Source organism: Lethenteron reissneri, chromosome 64 (genome assembly GCF_015708825.2).
Source record: "Lethenteron reissneri isolate LAM-NWPU_2019-01 chromosome 64, ASM1570882v1, whole genome shotgun sequence".
Taxonomy (NCBI): Eukaryota; Metazoa; Chordata; class Hyperoartia; order Petromyzontiformes; family Petromyzontidae; genus Lethenteron; species Lethenteron reissneri.
In genome coordinates this window covers 4,425,399-4,445,887 of record NC_083842.1, presented here as the reverse complement: position 1 = coordinate 4,445,887, position 20,489 = coordinate 4,425,399, and the positions used below count along the sequence as shown (strand labels likewise).

General features: G+C 44.8%; 1 protein-coding gene across 1 annotated transcript; it reads right to left on the bottom strand.

Moving 5' to 3' along the window:
• Positions 1 to 77: 77 nt before the first annotated feature.
• On the bottom strand, positions 78 to 20,104 carry HORMAD1 (HORMA domain containing 1). Its single transcript, XM_061577530.1, has 15 exons — positions 19,918 to 20,104; positions 19,386 to 19,440; positions 16,908 to 17,046; positions 15,496 to 15,559; positions 14,850 to 14,886; positions 14,659 to 14,679; positions 14,522 to 14,548; positions 13,652 to 13,719; positions 11,351 to 11,496; positions 10,544 to 10,809; positions 9,741 to 9,822; positions 9,058 to 9,122; positions 8,165 to 8,269; positions 6,932 to 7,075; positions 78 to 4,481 (listed from the first exon to the last, which is right to left on the bottom strand). The coding sequence occupies exons 2-15, from the start codon at positions 19,428 to 19,430 to the stop codon at positions 4,377 to 4,379; spliced, it is 1,314 nt and encodes a 437-aa protein (XP_061433514.1). The 5' UTR covers positions 19,431 to 19,440; positions 19,918 to 20,104; the 3' UTR covers positions 78 to 4,376.
• Between the last annotated feature and the right edge of the window lie 385 nt (positions 20,105 to 20,489).

The following is a 20,489-nucleotide window of genomic DNA, read 5'->3' as shown; positions in this document are numbered from 1 at the left end:
GATGCGTTATCACACTTGCAGGGAGATGCACTCGTACACACACACAGATAAGACAAAGACACCGTATCGCCTGCAGGGACTGTTGGGGAAATGTATTTCACTTATACATACTGTACACTACTTCGACCAAGCACACACATACACTGCATAGACACAAGACGAAGAGACACAGATCCCCCGTATAGCCTTATTAGACTATTGGGGCAAGTTGTGTTAGCGAGCGTCTCTGAAGGCCGGAACGGCACACACGGGTGACCAGCACCACGCCCGGCCGCCTTCGTCTCCCCAACGCTGATGTTAACAAACCGCACCGAATACTCGTTCCAGGACAAATCGACCGCTATTCTCCATGGCCGGGAATCTATTCACAGACGCTGTGAACCATCACCCACTTGTAGTCTATAAGAGTTCCGTTTTGGGATGAGTGGCGTTTAAGATAGGGTTGCGTAGCAAGGGTTAAACACAGACCGAGAAAGCGGGTAAGCATCGTCGATGAGGTTATTGTTAGTGCTAGAGTTGCCTAAGACTCGGGTGAAAGTGCCAGGTTTAGGCAAGTTATGAATAGGGCTAGTGGTAGGGTTAAAATTACGACTGGTTAAGGCTATTGGATAGGAATAGGGGTTAATGTTCGGGCTGGAATTAGAATAGCAAGTCCTAGGGTTTAGCTTTGAGGCTGGTGCTAGGAATAGAGTTCGTGCCGAGGATATGATCAATGTTAGGAATGGGATTAGTATTAGGACTGGTGTTTGGGATATTATTCGTAAGAGGGCGAGTATTCATAGTAGTGTTAGGAAGCGTTAGTGTTGAGCATAGGGCTAGTTAGTGTGCGTGTTGGATTTGACGTTTTAAATCGCCGAATCGGATAGTTTTATGAATAGCGTCAGGGCTAGAGCAATGGTAAAGACGATGGAAAACGTCGTGTTGTCGTTTACAATATCCCGTTCTTCACAAGGACACAGAGTGTTGTCATATTGTGTGTCCGTGGGTGTGCGTGTGCAGTGGTTAGCGCACTGCGCTACGAACCCAGTAAATCAATTTCGATGCCTGGCCACGGCTAACAACAGCGGCGAGTACGATCTAAAACCGGTCCGAGGTCTCCCCAAGGTCGACTCAGCCTTAAATACATACCTTGTTACGTCGTGCACAAAACAGCCCTATCGGCCTTCATCATGTGCTCGCTAGCAGCACTTGCCCCAACAGTCTATGCAGGCTATAAGGGGGATCTGTCGTGTCGTCATGCATGCATGTGCTTGTTTAAGTGTCAGTATACTTGCGTGCATGTCCAGGCATTGAGGTGTGGGTGAATGGCTGTACGTGTGCATATGCCCATGCGTGTGCATATGCATACATGTACGATATATAGATCTGTGCATAAGTGCACAGACTCATTGTGCGTTGGTACGTCGACCAGGGGGTCCCATATTTTAAATTCCGCGCTCTTGCCAATAACATTTGGTAATGCAGCTCACATTTGTTGAACAAGCCTAACAACTGCCCATGAGACCCGGAAGGTATAAACCGGTCCATAGTTTTCTTTATTAAACAAAATAATGGCGCATAATATCGATTGGCTGGGTTGTTTTTTTCATGAAGGCAGTGTATGTTACGTTTTTTTTATGCTGGATAACATTGGGCTGGAAAGGCAATAAGTTGATTGACTAATTGATATATTTATGCAGAGAGACAAAATAGTGTTGCTTTATTATACAGGTGTTAGCTAACAACTCGTCTAAATCAATGATCCCTCTGCGTGCGTGTGAACGTGGTGTAAGCGTGTGTGGACGTGTATTGTGTATAAAGTTGTACCGGTTCTTCAATACACGTCTATCCCGGCGACTCGCCGCTTGGCAAATCCATCAAATTCACAGCCCCTTTGTCATACGCACGAGAATCAGTCGGAAATGTAAACAGGATTAAGAGGCACTCCCATTTTGCCGGGGAAATAATAGGCGGCCCTGGTTTCATGGAATAACAAGACGGGTAACAATGAAGTTCGTGGTAATAACAAAAACAATATTCCGTGTTCTCCACATTGTAAGACTCCCAAAAGAAAGACGTTTGCCCGGTGTCAGTTACTTCATACAAACGTGGCCCACACACCGACGACTTACTACACTAATGTCAGTTCGCAAGACTCAGCCACAACTCTTGTATTAAAATGCAAAGGGAAATATTGCAATTTATAATGCGGAGAATACGCTAATCGTTTTGATAAAATTACCATCACTCAATTTTATCATGCAGTAAACAACTTTCTTGCGATGGGTTTTCTTTCCCCTCCCCTATTAATCCACTCCGCTGTCGATACCATCACATCTGATATAAAAAGAGTTTCGGCTTCGCCAATCGGAAAACAGCCCTGACTGCCAACTCGCCCACCGACAAAAACAACTTTCTCACTTACAACAACTTTCAAACATAACGCCTTCTAATAAACACCAAGAAACTCTGAACGCTCGTAACTGCTGCTCAATAATGATACTCAAAACAGTCAAAGTGGTTTCCTGGACGGGTGAGCATCGCCTCAGGTTTACCGCCCTCTCGGCCAGTGGTGTAAAAATAATTTTGATGTGGCGGAGGGTAACCCGAACCCTACCCACACGACAACCCCCCACAGTTGTATCTACCCCGGAGAGATGATGAACTGAGTCAAGATTTGGACTCACCACTCATTCACTCATTCGATCACTGAGACACCAAGCGTCGTTAACAATTGAAATGGTTCAAATTGCATTGTGACAATATAGAAACGAAAATTGTTTAGAAAATAGCAGTAAAGCCAAAGGGATTATGATTCACGTACAGACACTCCACTGGCATCTCGTCACCCCATCCTCGCGCAGTACGTAACTGGTTACACCAAACATTTGAGAGTTGGGTTTGAGGTGGAAATTGTGAGAAAAAAATTAACCCGTAAAAACTAAGTTTTTCACTATAAATCATTTATATGCGTGGCATCGGTTTTATTTTATTATTCATTTCTGATTTTCTTGAGTAAGAGTTTCATTTTTATCACATTGGTATTTTAAATTAAATATGAAATTTTTTCCCCCTAAAAAGTGGAAAATTTTGGAAACATTTTTTCACGAAAATAAATTGTCACGCACAACGAGTCTGTGTGCAAAATGTCAGCTCGATTGGATCACGGGAAGTGGGTTAAAAAACGACCGAAAGATTTTCACGATCCTAAGCAAGCAAGCAAGCACGCAAGCAAGCAAGCACGCAAGCAAGCACGCAAGCAAGTGAACTTAATATAAAGGATTTAAAAAGCCCCGTGAATGACCTCGGCTGACGCTTCATTGTATATTGTGAACGCATCACACCGGCTATGTTGGGCAGAGTGTATCAGGACAGCGCTAAACAATTTAACACGTTGATTGAGATTGGCGAGACGTGTAAGAGGCATTGCAATCAAATGTATTAGTTTCAATAATAATAACAATCTCCGAATAGGATGCGGTGGTAGAATGGATAGCAAATTGAACCTGAAATCCATAGGCCGCCGCTGGTTCGATTACATATTTCAGCCCAACAGTTGAAACAACATGTTGCAAGTTTCTTAAATTCACCGCGTGCATCTCTGCAACCAGCAGCATAGACGGGTACATCGTCAGTCGATTATTAATTAGGTCATGTGATGAAGTGTGGGCAAATTCCCACCTCTTACGAGATGTCCAGCCAGGGTGGAAGAACAGGTCAAACATACTCTCGAGAGGAGCTCTCGAAAGCCCCATCGAGAGGAGGTCCTTCCGCCAGCAGCATTGGGAGCCATTGAGGGGCTGCGGTTTTGAATTTCTATTCACCGGGGTGTCTGTAAATGGATCGCGCTGAACCACGCGTAGGTCTCTCCCGCCACCTAGTGGGAGTGACCTCGAACTACCAACAAAGAACAATTAAAATCTGTGTAATTAACAAAGTGATGCAATACTCGGCCCCGTCACCGCCAAAAACATCGTTCTTATTTTCCTTTCAAAATACCCGTCTTACACTTGCACACCCGAGCTGCGCCAACACGGTATGGGTGGTTCTCCACTGGTATATTACCGAGCTGAGCCCGAACTGAGCCGTGCTACGCTCGCCTCGCAAGACGTTCGAATCAGTGCGGGGTGAGCGACACGTGCAACACACGCGACGTCAATCCGTAACAGCCCGCAGAACGTCGCCGCGTCCTCCACGTGCGGATTGCGCGTTCCGTCACAGCGGCTCGGCTCGGCTCACGCGGTGGAAAAAACAACAACCCGTGCTTGGCTCGACCCGGCCGTGTTGAGGCAACGCGGCACGGTTCCACCACAGCTCAACATGTGCAAGTGTAAAAGAGGCATAAACATTTCTAAAAGGGCCGCCCCAGGTCCAGGCGTTTGTGAGGCGCGCTGCCTTTAGTCGAAGCAGCTACGCCTAAAGCGTTTGTCGGGCTCGCTGTTCCTGCTGAGCTTGCTGCGAGGTTCTTCATCCTGGCTGCAAGATACGTTGAAGGTGTAGCCCTGCCAAGAGTTACCACGCACCGTGATGAGTGAGAGCACAATGCTTGCAATTACACAGAGACACACAATGGAGCACATGGATTTGAAACAAAGAGATATGATAAAAACAGTCAAGGTACAGATTTGAAGTGTTCGTGACTGCAAGGATCCATACTCTTTGGTTCTTTCGGTAAAGTCACGGAGGTGAAAATAAAAATAATGATAAAAATAACTAATTGAATAATATTGGTCGCGAAAGCCTACGTGTTAAAAAATAACTCAATTAGATAATTTAATTTCTAGAAATAATTTAATTTAGGTTGGACAGCTGCAGCAAGAAATAATTTTATTTCTAGAAATAATTCAATTTCTAGAAATAATTTAATTTCTTGCTGTGGCTGTCCTACATGATGACGGAGGATTGTGTTGCTTCCGAAGCGTCGTGATTTAATTTATTTATTATTATTATTTTTATTTTCACCGACGTGACTTTACCGAAAGAACCAAAGAGTTTAGTCAAAGTACAATGTCCTGATCGAATGACAGCCCTGAGCTCGTGGTAGAAATTGCTCGCCCCTATGATGGGGAAGAGTAGGCCGATAGGACAACCGCTAATGACGTCCCCAAGAGGTGATAATCACGCAAATCGGAGACGTATTGGCTGTTAAGGAAAGTAAATAGGTTTGGAGAGTGACACATCATTGGCAGACGGGATGATGGTCCCTGGACGAAACTGGTGACAGAACGGAAATCCAAGGAGAAAACATGTCCAGAAGGATGACCGCCACGGCTTTGGAGCGACACAATCGGCTGCGGGAGATGGATGGTAGTGGCACTCGGCCATTAGTGATAACGGGGAGAGGCCTTCATCCAGCAGCAGACAATGGGTTATGATGATGAACGATGCACAGATTTGTTCATTAAAATCAATTCTTCTGCTCAAGGTAAGCACGTCTAATAATTATGGACGCGCAGATTGGTTACGCACGGAACCCTGGCCCCGGCTTTTAGCAAGAAGCCGCTTGAGGTGCGCGCTAAAGACCACCGGCAGCAACCAATTACACTAAACGCAGCCCAATTGAGCTGATTAAATGACTCGGTTCACTCCAAGGGCAGCGGATTAATGCCTTTCTCAAACAATGATGGTGTGGGAATGGCATTTGGGCCATGGCACAGCGACCATTGGTGCCAGGTATAGTGTCAAATGCTTGTGATGCAGCGCTTTGGAAGTGAGGGTTGGTGGACCACACAAATAATTATGAAACTCCCTCACCCACCGGGTCACTGTGAGGTCGCAAGACGATGCTATCTTAGCAAGTAGGTTCGTAAATCCATCTGTGTGCACCTTTGAGTGTTATCCCATCGTGTGCGTGGTGAGTTTTACATTTCGTTCTCTTCCCAGAGACGTGTTTTAACCGAGTTGTCAGAATCATCTTCCGAAAAGACACTAACTCCATAGCAATACATGACCACATAAGAGGTTATAAGACACCAACAGACGTTCACAATAATCATTGCTTCCCATTGTGAAGAAAGGTATTCATATTCAACTTCTGGGCGACGGCTGTTGAGAAAAACACCGTGTTGCCCCGACGACAAAACACTCTTTTTTTACACTATGAGACCTCCTTTACCAGTGGCAAAATATAGTAAGAGGTTTTTACCCTTTCAACTGGTACAAAAACTGACACCTTTGTACAAGGGATCATGTTTGCAATAACCACAACACAAGCAGTCCAAATGCAAACAAAAATAAACAATTTTTCGATTTAAAGCTTTCGTGACTGCAGGGATTCATCTTCTTGGAACCAAGAAGAGAAAAATAAACAACTCTGATAATGATATGCACTGTCCTTGAAGTTGATTGGTCCACACCCGAGACAACTTTTCTTAGAGCCTAGTCTCCATTGGTGTTGTCTCGGGTGTGGACCAATCAACTTCAAGGACAGTGCATATCATTATCAGAGTTGTTTCTTTTTGATAATTGTTTTATTACCCTTTTATCTGGCAACAAAACGGACACCTTTTTTACAAGGAGTCATGTTTGCATTGACCACAATACCTGCAGTCGGAATGCAAACAAAAAACACAACTCTGATAATGTATGCACTGTCCTTGAAATTGATTGGTCCACACCCGAGACAGCTTTCTATAGAGCCTAGTCTCACATGGTGTTAGACCAGATGACGCCAAAAGGCGCACAACTCAAGGACAATGCACTATCAGAGTATGAGAGCTTGGGGATAAGCATTTACACCATTGGATCCTCATTGTTTCTTTTTGTTTGCATTTGGACTGCTTGTGTTGTGGTTATTGCAAACATGATCCCTTGTACAAGGTGTCAGTTTTTGTACCAGCTGAAAGGGTAAAAACCTATTACTACAGGTTTTTTTTTCAAAACTCGAGAAAACGGTAACCCTGAAGCAACAAAAGATGCAGGTTCGAGTACCGAGGTAATGCGCTTTACTTACGTTCTCTAGCTGGAAGCATTCTCTCTTCTTAGCCGCACGAGCTGGGTTACGCCGCACGCCGCCCTGGTTGCTTTCCCCGATCTCCTCCAGGATTGTTTTGTCTGGCATCGTCAGGGTCGGATTTTTCATTGCAGTCGTCGTGGTCTGTGCGCAACACATGAGGGGGCTTTACCGAGGTTGGGAATAGCTGGGGCTCTCGCAACTGTTACACCAGCACGGGTGGCTACGTACGGTGTGAAAGGAGTTGGACGTACAAGGATTTGCACGCATTGGGTGTTTAATGCCCCAGTATCTCAAGGCGCCTCGAATGACGCATCATCCCGATAATTCCAATGCAAACCACTGCGACAACCAGTAAATGCGCTATAACTTAGCCGTCTCACAACGACCCACGTAGACGGGCTCTAACACAAAGCTGGGCTGCAACGCCGTCGTGCAGGCCGACGCGTTGAGTGAAGAGGACAGCGGGTAATTGACAACGGACCTTAAACGTCGTGAAGGGGGTTCGCCATTCACAACACTTGCCAACAGCTAACTTTGCTGATTGCTGATTGTCAAACAAAGCTCTTAATGGCAATCATGATTTGTCTGCTGGCTCAAGAAACCTAGTCAATCAGTGGTGCTGCAAGGTGCAGAGGCAAGCCCTCTGTAGCATTGACCTTGCTTACAGCGGAGCGCACAATAACGAGGGTGGTGGTGGGGGGCGGTCTGTGCAGAGGGTTGTGAGGTCCAATAGGATTAATGGAAGTTGATCCAGATACCTGCCCTTTGGCAGGAAACTCAAGCAAACAATTCCAATTGGATCACTCGTGAGTAAAAGTCTTGAAAGTTCAGAGTCTTGCTGGGTGTAAAGCTCAAACGGCGGAGGTGGGAATTTCTGTAAATGATGAGAAACCCCAACACAACAGGAAATGAAGGCTAGACGCACCGAGAATCAACACACAAAGGTGTGTGGCGCTCACACAGCAGTAAAGCTCAACTCTAATCATGCATTGCATGTCACACAATGTTGCTTGAACAATGCTCTCAGTTCTTGTCAAGACCACCAGCTCGGAAGAGCTGAATGTACGTCTGTATTATTGCGTAGACCACCAACTTAGAACGATTTGTGAATATGGCTGTCCTTTCGGGAAGCAGTGACACAAGGCAGCAGGCATCTGACAATGCGTGTATTCATGAAGGGGATAATGGTGACCGGATAATTTACTGTTTGGTGCAGTTCTGAGCATTTACATCGGTCTTGTGGCTCTTTTTTCTGTTGCTGAGGCTGAGTCCAGAGCGGCTCTTGCTGTCATGGCCCAGGGAGAGTGCTGCGGCTTTGGAAACCAGTGGGTTGTCCTTCATACCACACAGGCATCCACTTACATTCCACCAATCCATACAAGTTGCGTTTATATGGTGTCTACATGCAAACACATTTGAAGATACTGTACAAAAACAGTGAGACATTTGCATCATGGAGAAAAGGAAAAATATACATGGATACTGTATTATTTTTAAGGATCAGGAATTCTGTCATCGGCAAACGAGAAAAGGATGGTCTTGAGCCTGGACTTAAACAAGGACATGGGAGTTGGAACCATGGATGTGTGAGGGTAGGGAGTTCCAGACTGTGGGGGCAGCAGAGGAGAAATCGTGACCTCCCACTGAGTGAAAGTTGACTGGAAGATGTAAAATATTTAGTGGAGCAGACAGCCCGTGGAGGGTAGTAGTGAGAAGAGAGGTAGGAGAGTGGGCAGAGTAGAGTGAGACGGTGAGAGGTAGGAGAGCACGTGGAGGGGAGTGGAGAGGAAGGCCCGGAGAATCTTGAAGACGGTGGTGAGTGCGATCTTGAAGTTGATCTGGGACTGGATTGAGAACAAGTGGAGGAATCTGAGGACTTTGATGATGTGGTCTCGTTTATCAGAATGGGTGCAGAGCCTGGCAGTGAAATTTTGAATCATTTGCAGTTTGAAGGTGAAATATATTAGGGGAGTTCATAAAATCACCACTTAATTCGTACATGTTTCATCACATAAGCTTCTGGGAATTGACAGTTAATTTGTTTTCAATGTTGCACACAGAAAGGTGCAACATCTGTACGACTTAGCTCTGCGTCTGTCTCATTGTTAGTCTAGGCGCCCTACCTCATGGCGATTTTCCTCGCTTCCACCATCTAGATCATGGACTGCATTTCTAGGACCTGCTTCCACTTCGCACAGAAACAACAAGTGCACCATCAGCGCGTATTAATGTATAGCACGTGGTGCACGTGGCAGAGAAGTCAGCATAAAATAGCCCTTTCTTGGCTTCATGTCATTGAGGTATTGATGTTGGAAAATGGATTTGGACACCACGCTAAACAGTAAATAGACTGGCTGTTGTTTTGCTATCGACTGTTTAATATATTCTAATTCGTAATGAGTGTTGAGTTTCTGCAAGCGTGACTCCAGCACGGACACCAGCTGGAAGCTAAGCAGTGTTGGCTGCAACACAAAAAACATATTCTATTTCAGCATGCGGCAGTATTACACATTATTAAAATGAATAGGGCATTGTTTAAGGGTGACATTCACAACACCCCCCCCCCCCCCCCCCGCTAGGCGTTAAATACTCACACGCGCAAAACTGGGAGGACTGAGTTTGGCAGCCCTGAGTTTGCACTCTGGGATACGCAAAAGCAGATGGGCGATAACTCGCCATTCAAATACAATAATAGAAACATTATAAACAAGTGGAGTTCCCCTGTCCCTGACCCGCACCCACAATTGTTACCCTCTGTGCCGTTATAGTTGTGAAGGCAGATGCTGATGTAAGGCACAATGCTTACTTGAACCCTGCTTCTGTGGCCGGTCAAAGGATACGCCGCTGGTAAGTTTCCTTAACTCTGGAGTCTTGAGCTCTGGGACCACCTAGCAGTGTGCAAGACCATTGTCAGAGTTTAAATTAAGTGATAATGTTTATCTACTTTTACTATCACATAGAGACTGTTGCTTTGTTGAAATATGCTCATGCCTTACACGTGGGAAGTGTAGCTCATATCATACAATGTGGGCACAGGAGGTGGCTCCTCCGAGGACCGAGGTTCGAATACAGGCCTGTGATTAAACCACTTCTTCAAGCGTAATGAGTTCATGGTCTTAGTATGCTTACCAATGACTGCACAGAAAAACCCATCACATTACATTTTGTTCTACACTTAATTTGGTAAAATTGCAGCGCTGAGAAATAGGAGTTTGACTATCATCTGACGAACATTACTTTTATAATCAGTGGCAAGTGTTGCCCTTTAGTATATGTAAGACCAGAGGTCGCTTGAAGTGATCTCAGTGTTTGTTCTCTGAGAGGCCCAAAAGGATGCTTGGTCTTGTGACATGGCATCAAGAGCACAACCAGGAAAAAATTGGAGAACATTTTTAACGATTAAATCAAAGCAATTAAAAATAAGTGTCGGCTATATTCTCCCATATGATCACCCGAGAACATGTTTCTGGATAACCGCACCTCCCCCACCCATATCAGGGTTGTAGCAACCAATTGCACAACTGCTTACAACTGGCATCAGCTATCAGTTGCATGCAACAAAGTTGCACAACGGATTGTTACTGTGACGTCCTTGCGGCCGGTTCTCACCTGCATGATGTCACTATCTTCCTCTTCCATGCAGCGCTGCTGCAGCAAGTCCTTATCCCCCCTCTTTTTCCCCACCACCGTTTTTCCCGTCTCCTCCTCCGGGTTATAATCGTCCAGCTGACTGCGGTCCACGGTGATGCGCAATTTCACCGAGTGGAAGGCCGAGGCCACGTGCCCCACGCGCAGAGTCGTTGGATCGCCATGGAAATGCAAGGGCTCTGTGCTACTCGCTCTGAAACCCGGTGGTTGGTAGTCCTCTGGGGTTACTGTCAGAGATTACACGGCACAGGATAGGGCCGCTCAACATCAGTGTGCCAGTTTATTGCAAACACATTCTCCTCGCTCTCCACTCATCTCACTCCGCTCCCCTCAAAGCATTCTCCTAACTTCCCCGTCTCGTAACACTCGGGTCTGTCCCGTGATCTGCCAGTGAACCATTCGACACTTCAAGTGGCCGCAAAGTGCACCCAACCTGGCACATGTCCTCTGGAGATGTCACCATCATTTAGTGGTGCATGGCGAATTGTTATTGTGTGTTTTAAGGGGAGCGGTGATGCTGTGATCAGCACACTGCACTACGAACCCGGCGACCAGAGATCAATTCCTATTCACTATCAGCATGTGATAAATACTGGGTCTTCCCTAAGTCCACTCATTCTTAAATGAGTACCTAGTGCAGTTTGTGAATATCTTGCCGGTCTTTAGAGGTGTTTTCTAACAGCACTTGCATCAACCGCCCATTAAAAGCAACGTGGGGGATCTTTGTCTTCGCGAGTGTATGCGTTCTGACGGGACTGCTCTGCTCACCCTCATCGTAGTAAAAGAGTTTCATTGTGAGCGACACATCCGCCGGCATTTCCTCCAGGTGCTGCGTGAGCACAAACAACTTGCGGATGAGCAATATCGTGGCACGCTTGGTTTCTTCAATAGAGAAGGTAATGTTTTTCTTGCTACTGTTGGCACAGAAAAATAAAATATCAATTACCTATGAGCATGCCTGATATCAAGCACAGTGGAAGTGAGGGATAGTTGATCACACAAATCTGTGAAACTCTTTCCCCTACCCCTGGGCGTTGAGGTCACCGTATCCTGGCATTCCAGCACCTGGCAGTACAAGATAATTAATTTGTCTGTATGGGGATCGAGTGTTACCCCCTGCATACTGTACATATGGGTTTTCTCTGAGTACTCTGGCTTACTCCCACATGTATAAACATTTACGAATAGAGTTGGCCAAACATCACGATATAGGACAAGAGCTTGGGCAATTGTTGCCACTGGTTGTGGTTGCCTTGCCGCTTATCTGTATTTCCCAGCGCCTATCAATCATTCACTCTTAGATTAAACGAAAATTGTGAAAAATATTCCAAGTTATTATTATCAGACTTTAGAGGTGCCCACTTAATAAACCTGTAATAAAAATAGGCATAACCACGAGGCAGTGACATAACCATGAGAATGGAACACAGAGTACATAGAGATCAACATTCTTATACAGAAGCTAACTGTATTGAACATGGGCTGAGTCTTTCATACATATACAGTAGAACCTCGAAGATCGAACGCACCAGAACTCGAACAAATCGGTGTTCGAACAATATTTCCCAACATTTTTTGCCCCGGAAACCGAACGAAATCCGGAGGTCGAACAGGCAATCGCGACTTGAAAGAACCTGTACGGCTGAGACGTGTAAGGCCAGCGTGCATGACGCTTGCCCAAACAAAGGTTGTACCGTATGAGAGGCTCAGTTAACGCTTCGCTCTCACCCAGTGCAGACCCGCAAAACATCGTTCCTGAACTTTTTCGTTAATTTCCTTTATTTTAGTGTTTTTTGGTGTTTATCCATACACAACGTCTCTGTTTATTTATTGTATTTCTTGTTTATTTGTATGATTTTATGCATGTAATTACTGTAAAGTCCGTGTAAAAATGCTTTACAATGAGATGTCTTGTGTCTGGAACCAATTAATGCCATTTACATTCATTCTTATGGGGAAAATTAATTCGGTGTTCGAACAAATCGGTGTTCAAATGGCCTTCTGGAACGAATTAAGTTCGATCTCCCGGGTACCACTGGACATGTGTAGGGACATACTAATGTCACTAGAGGACAGCCACAGTACCCAGTGATGGGGTGTTATAGGGGCATAGCCCTGGCAACGGTGAGAGAGAGTGCGCGTGCGGACATGGCCTTTGGGTGAACCCAGGAGAACATGTGACCGGACGAGCTGGAAGGGGTACCCCCCAAAGGGGGCCGAGAGGGACACGTGATGGGGAACCAGAACCCCGTAAAAGTTCGACCACGCCAGGGGCGGATATAAGCCGGTGCGGAGAAGCCGGCGGGGTCACCGTCGTCGTCGTGCTGTCCCAGGCAAATGGAATCCGCCAGCCAGGTCTTCGATCCTCGCTCTTCGCGACAAGTCGTCAAGAGCCGGGCGGCGTGTGAGCTGACCCAGCTGATTATACAGTGTTCCCGTTGAGTGTCGACTTACCTGCTGTGTTAGTGAATTAAATGTGTGGCCTCCATACTCGAGAGTGTGTCTCAATAGAACCAACTACACATGCACAGCGCTGGTGTTGTCAGGGTCGGGTTCGAATCCACGACCTCCTATATACCAGGCGATGTAGTTAACATCTCCTAGCCACCGTGATGATTATGATGATGAGAGACACAAACTCCAAATATACAGCAGCAGCAGGCATTGTCAGGGTCATGATTTAACCCACGACCTCCTGTATACTAGAAGAAGTAGTTAACATATCATAGCCACCGTGATGATGATGAGAGAGAGAGAAACGCAAACTCAAAATATACAGCAGCAGGTGTCGTCAGGGTCTGGTTCGAATCCACGACCTTCTGTCTACCAGGCGATGTAGTTAACATATCCGTGCGTCTCAATAGAACCCACTACACATGCACAGCGCTTTAATCAATCCACTGCAGAACGAGGGCCTCCCCACACCGTGTGGGTCATGGTGATTACATGACCGTGCGGTTGATTATGGACCAATCGATATGTGCACGCCCTTCTGTTTTAAAGGTTTTGCATATACTGTTAAATTGTTTAGTGTTACATTTCAAGAGATAGAAAAGGGGCTACAATTACCTGCAAAAATTCATTGTTGGCCCAAGAGCTGTGTATGCGAACTTGAAGGTGTAGGTCTCAAAGATCGTCTGTGGAGAGATACATTTCAATACGCTGTGATGTCTCATCAACACAAAGACCTTTAGTGCTCAAGCCAGTGGTGGCGGTAAGCGTAAGCAAACAAGGGGTCAGAGATTCATGAAAAAATAGGGGCTAACCAAATTTTTTTTAATTTACCATTAAAAAAACTGATTAATCTATCGTTAATTGCCTGTAACTATATTACTCTTTGGTTCTTTCGGTAAAGTCACGTAGGTAGAAAAATAATAGATCACGACGTTTCGATAGCAACACAAGCCATCGTCCTCAGGTGAAACAATACAGCAGGCGGACTGCCTGAGGACGATTGCTTGTGTTGCTATCCAAACGTCGTGATCTATGATTTTTCTACCCACGTGACTTTACCGAAAGAACCAAAGAGTATGGATTTCTGCAGTCACGAAAGTTTCAAATCAAAATTGAAACTATATTCTCAGAACTCCATCTTTCTCTCTCGTCTTCATCTCGTACTGCACTCCATCCGTCTCATTTGTATCCATAATCTTTTATCTCATAAAATTTCTAGCTCTTGTCATCCCACACATCTGCCTTATTTCACTACATCTGCTTCATCTGTCCCTCCCTTGTGTCGTCTTGCTACATCTATATTTTTTCCATCTCTTTTGTCATGTCACTAGGAGTTTGTAATCGAAATGGGGACCCACCAAGAATGCTGTATTTTTAGGGTCCCAGATGCGCAAGCACCACCACCACTAATTCTATGGGATCATAGGCATGCTTATACGTTCACGTAAAATAGTGTGGTTTTATGGGATGTACAAAAACACTTACGCTTGGGTCTTGCGGATCACGATACACCTGTCAAAATAAAGCACATTTTAAGCTGATGAAGATGACACAACTCCTTTATGGAAAGCAACAAACTTAACACACTTAGAACAATGTGTGTTTATCAAGAAACTACTTACAGCGATAACCATCATCCTGAGCTGTAAAAACGAAAAAAGTTAATGAGCTTACATTCGTTATCGAGGTGAAATACACAAAAGGGCAATTTGATTCAATATTATGCAGTTTGCAAATAGTTTCCAAGTGTGCGTGATGTGAGAAACACTGCCATCTGGTGTTAAAAAGAGGTTTACTGTGGACAGTCGCTTACGTAATTCTTTTCAAGGGCATCATAACATCCTTTCATCCTGAAAAGGAAGTATGCATATTTTGACAAAATGCATGAATATTTTTACAAAAATTATACATTTGTTTGCATTTTTTTAAGAAGCAAAGGCGATTTAATTCTTGTATATGTGCTAGAAAGGACTTTCGGATAAAAACTAAATAGGATTTTCAGAATTTTAAGGACAATTTTTGTTTCTCTCCATATTCTCAGACCATTTATATTTGGTAATAAGTTCACGTGTATTTGTTAAACCAAACGTCATGCCACCCGATGCCATGTGAGACCACTTTTTGAGGGACGTCACTTCTTCTGATGTCGTATTCTCAGATAAATCTAAAAGTTTGTACCTCGGCCGAAATTTTCGGATGAATCAACATATGGGAACACTTGACTAAACCTATACTGTCTGATGGAAAAAAAAACACTTTAAAGTTACGGTCATTGCAGTAAAGAACTAAGCTTGGGAGTGTCACTGTAGTTATGCTATTAAAGTGATCCTGTCAGAGATAACTGCTTCATTATTAATTCATAGAGTAGCGGTGGACAGCTTATGACAGCCTAGGTAAACTATACAGTATTTTTGGGGGTATTGCGTATAACTTGAAACAATGTAGATCAACGAGCCTACCATTCCACAATCTGACAGGCGCCAGGGAGGGAGGTTTTTCCACAGATGATCTTCAGGGTAAGATCTGCAGTCGATATGAAATATGTGCCATGGGAGAAGCCAAAGTATATGAGGATTAAGATTGCACGGATACACGTAAGCACCTGTTACTTTATTGCCTTTTGTCCAGATGTCCCTCGTAAAGTCGGCTTGCTTCAATGAGCTACTGCCTGGTAAATGAAGAGGCTATTGAATTGTGAATTCACTGTCTTTTAATGTCTTGATACAAATTCCCAAGGGTAGCCAAAGTTGCCGTGCCTACATACCAACATATTTATATTGCCGAGTTACGTAACACTACACTACATTCTTTATGATCACCGATGAGATATCGTCGTTTCGAATATCACGATTGCTATCATAGCCTAGATCAAACTAATCATCAGCCATGGTTAAATCAATGAAAGAACGCATCCCCAAGGGGCCACCATGTCTCACGATACTTTGATGTAATAACACTGGACAACAAAAAAAAACATTTTTTTCTCACCTGGAATTTTGCAGCTGTTTTAGACTAATTTCAGGGTGCTGATTCCAAATCTGATCTCAGATTTGCTCTATCACATCTCATTTTTATGCTATCGGCATACCCCATTTTCATTGATTTTACCCGAAATTAACTCTGTCACTTATAATTTCAAGTTGTTGCGAGTCAGTGACTGCTTTAGTGTTAAAATATGGTGCTGTATTTTTAAGATAGTGTGTTTATAATATCATTTATGTAGCTATCCACATTTATTTAATATTTTTCTTCCGCAGTTTTTATTGAAAATGCAATATTTTATATCTCAAAAACCTGACGTGAGAGACAAAAACTGATGCCAGATTTGGAATCAGCACCCCAAAATTACATTAAACCCTTTGGAATACCTTATGCCAGAAAAAGTGTTGACCAGTGTAATCCAACTATCATCTGAATACGATGTTATCACTGCATCTCCTCAGTGAGCATCCTCTCAGCCACTTTCCATTCTTGATGTGGCGGCCAAGAAATGTAATGAGACCCAGAACGTCAAATCTGATACCGAATTTGTTCATTAAAAAATATTGCTGAATAATAACTATAGAAAATGTTTTCCAGCATCAAGATATTATATGGGGTAAAAATAAGTATTAAAATGTTCAAATACAAAACAGACACCAATTCGAAAGCATCATGTCTACGTAACCACACATACGTGTGTATTTATGCCAGAAAGGGTAAATCCTCATCATTCAATATCTGCTGGAAAATAATGTTGGTACAGAAGACCCAAATGGTTCAACGGTCCAAAACAGATGTCATGCCGAGAGACAGATGAATGTCACGAGGGAGGTGATAAGGCAATGCACTTTTAATGTCAACGAGTCGAACGCCTAGTCCCATTCAGTACCGTCAATGTAGCATGTTGTGTAGGCTTTCTCTGGCAAGATGCCACGCAGGTAGGTGATGTTGGAGATGGCTATGGCTATAAGGCGCTTGATGAAAACCACAGACTGCTGCACCGTATCTATCTTTTCAGGTATTATGCTCTGAAAACCAAAACACACATTATGGAGCGGTCTGGTGGGCAGAGCATCAGAATTCTCAAGTCTCAAATGCACACAGACACACACACACGGTTCGGATTACCATGTTTCCCTGGCAGAACTTGGGTTGGCATGAGTGGTGAGGAATGAGGTCTATGAACTGCTATACAGTACTTTATCAAGCCACTTCTGGAATAAAAGGCCCTCCACACCATATCGGTCAGGGCAGTTGATTTGGACAAAACTGGATACGTCCCAAACACAGATTTTATTGTTTTTTATTTTCTAATTTCATCTAGAATGATTTTCTTACCAATCATCTCAAATACTCATTTGTTCTGGTGCCGGTTTAATTGCAGGCAGCTGCCTGGATTCGAACCCAACACCTCAGCAGTGTCTGCTCAGTACTATGACCCCCTCTCACACGAGTTGGTAATAGACTGGCGGTGGTGGCGCACGTCTGTAATCCAGCACTGTGGAGGCGAGGGTTGGTGGAACACACAAATAATGCAAAACTCTCTCCCCTTGGGCGTTGTAGAGCCATGCACTGGCTCGCCAGAAGGCAGGGCAGCAAGTGGACTCATCGGTATCTGTTTCCATCTGTACGGTGTAGTGTTGCCCCTCGAAAGGTGTGGGTCTTCTCCGGGCGATCCCGTTTCCTCCCACGTGAAAACTTTCATTAGTTGTCTGAAAGCATGTTAGACTAAATACCCAACACAGGACCCTCCTGCAAAGTGTCCTACAGCTCAGAGTGGCTCTCCTAGATAAGTAAATTATACTCACTTATTGATTACAACAATTGCATTAAGAAAGCCCAATACTTGTGGTCAAAATGCAAAAAAAACACACATTCCTGCGGAGGGAGCTGGTAGGAACGTTGGGTTGCTCGGTCAATAGCCAGGCTCAACGGCGGCGTGGTGTATTCCGCAAATATGCCCGACTGTGAGGGTGGGCACAAGCCGGCGTGAGTAGGTCAAACGTTGAGTTTTATAAGGGCACCACGGGGTGACCAGCCCCTCCCCACCCAGCCCCTCTCCACCCAGCCCCTCCCCACCCAGCCCCACCCTCCCCACCCCGCCCCTCCCTCTCCACCCAGCCCCTCCATGCACGACGGACACAATAATCCCCTGTGGGCTGGTGTAACCAGGAGGTTCCTACCAGTAACATACTCTGATAGTATATGCATTATCTTTGAAACTGATTGGTCCACACCAGAGACAGCTTTCTTTTGAGCCTCGTCTCAAACGGTGTTAGACCAGAGGACGCCAAAAGGCGTACACACTTAACAAAACTATTTTGTTTTATTATCACAGGTTAGGTCCAATGAGCTATGTAGTTCTTTGCGACCTCAAAGAAGTGGCTCATGTATAACAGCGGCCAAATACTCTAAACACGTGGTGATGTTGATTCTAAATGTTGAGGGGAAAACCGGAGTACCCGGAGAAAAATCCACGCGACCATGGCGAGAGAGAGACACACACTCCAAATACACAGCAGTAGCAGGCGTCGTCAGGGTCGGGATTGAACCCACGACCTCCTGTATACTAGGAGAAGTAGTTAACATCTCAAAGCCACCGTGATGATGATGAAAGAAACAAGCAAACTCAAAATATAGAGCAGCAGGCGTCATCAGGGTCTGGATTGAATCCACGACCTCCTGTACACTAGGAGAAGTAGTTAACATCTCATAGCCACCGTGATGATGATGATGAGAGACCTAAACTCCAACTATACAGCAGCAGCAAACATTATCAGGGTCGGGATTGAACCCAGGACCTCCTGTAGACCAAGACGAAGTAGTTAACATCTCATAGCCACCGTGATGATGAGAGAGATGCAAACTCCAAATATACAGCAGCAGCAGACATTGTCAGGGTCTGGATTGAACCCACGACCTCCTGTATACCAGGCGAGGTAGTTAACATCTCATAGCCACTGTGATGATGATGATGAGAAAGACGCAAACTCCAAATATACAGCAGCAGGCGTCGTCAGGGTCTGGATTAAACCCACGAACTCCTGTATACTAAGAGAAGTAGTTAACATCTCATAGCCACCGTGATGATGATAGACTTAAACTCCAAATCTACAGCAGCAGCAGACATTGTCAGGGTCTGGATTGAACCCACGACCTCCTGTAGACCAGGCGAGGTAGTTAACATCTCATAGCCACTGTGATGATGATGATGAGAGAGACGCAAACTCCAAATATACAGCAGCAGTAATTATCAGGGTCGGGATTGAATCCACGACCTCCTGTAGACCAGGCGAGGTAGTTAACATCTCATAGCCAAGTTTAAAGCGTGTCTGTGTTTGTTTTAAGTGAAAAAAAAATTGTGCACCATTCGTTGCGATTGTTTCGGTCGGATCATCTGAGCCGTGGCCATGATCTCCTTACTGCAATAAAGAAAACAAAGAGTTGGACATTACAAGTGATTGTGTTTCACTACTAACTTCTACAAGACGCGATTTCCTCTCGTTGGGAGTGCGTCTTATAATCAAGGATACGGTCAATATTTCACGCAACAATCTGTTAATAATTAACCTTGTTTAAATAATCAGACTGTATTTCTTAAATGCAAACTAAAATGACGTAAACATTGAAGTAGATTTTCTTTTTAACAGGTTTTTTTAATGTCCACTCTGAGGAGAAATTAGACGATGTATTTACCTCAGGAAAAAATGTTAACTGTTTAAGTTAAATATTTCCTTTGATAATGTCTATTGATACATTGCTTTCGTTAAACATTGCCATGAAGAATATGTTTTAAACGGTGTAATAGCTTATTTAATTTTATTTTAATAAAAAGGTCACACATGACACACAATTGACCACACATACAAAATCGTGAAAAGTGACACATTTTCACTTACTATGTTTGAGGCAATTGATATCGCAAAATGTAAGTGGCGAAAGTAACGGTGAGAATGTCAAATCCGCTATTTATTCACGATAAATTTAACTTTTAAAATAATCATAAATCTGGAGAATCGGCGTCCAAAACGAGGCGTTCGTGCGCTGCGCTTTTCCCGCGAAGGGTGCCCGACGTGATGACGTCACCGCGCTCCACTCTGAGGTGTCTGTGTGTGCGTGATGACGTCAACGCGCTCCACACCCCGGGAGGTGTTGTGTGCGTGATGACGTCAACGCGCTCCACACCCCGGGAGGTGTTGTGTGCGTGATGACGTCAACGCGCTCCACACCCTGGGAGGTGTTGTGTGCGTGATGACGTCAACGCGCTCCAAACCCCGGGAGGTGTTGTGTGCGTGATGACGTCACCGCGCTCCACACCCTGGGAGGTGTTGTGTGCGTGTTGACGTCACCGCGCTCCACTCCCCCTCGAATTGTTGTGCGTGATAACGTCACGACGCTCCACACACCGGGAGGTGTTGTGTGCGTGATGACGTCACCGCGCTCCACACCCCGGGAGGTGTTGTGCGTGATA

Bases quoted from the DNA above. Each gene is read 5' to 3' on its own strand.
- HORMAD1 (XM_061577530.1), bottom strand. From the start codon at position 19,430: ATGGCCACGGCTCAGATGATCCGACCGAAACAATCGCAACGAATG. The intron at 14,549-14,658 runs GTAAGTAGTTTC...TTATTTTGACAG, and splicing joins TCAGGATGATGGTTATCGCT to GTGTATCGTGATCCGCAAGA. The intron at 10,810-11,350 runs GTGAGCAGAGCA...AATCTCTGACAG, and splicing joins ACTCTTTTACTACGATGAGG to TAACCCCAGAGGACTACCAA.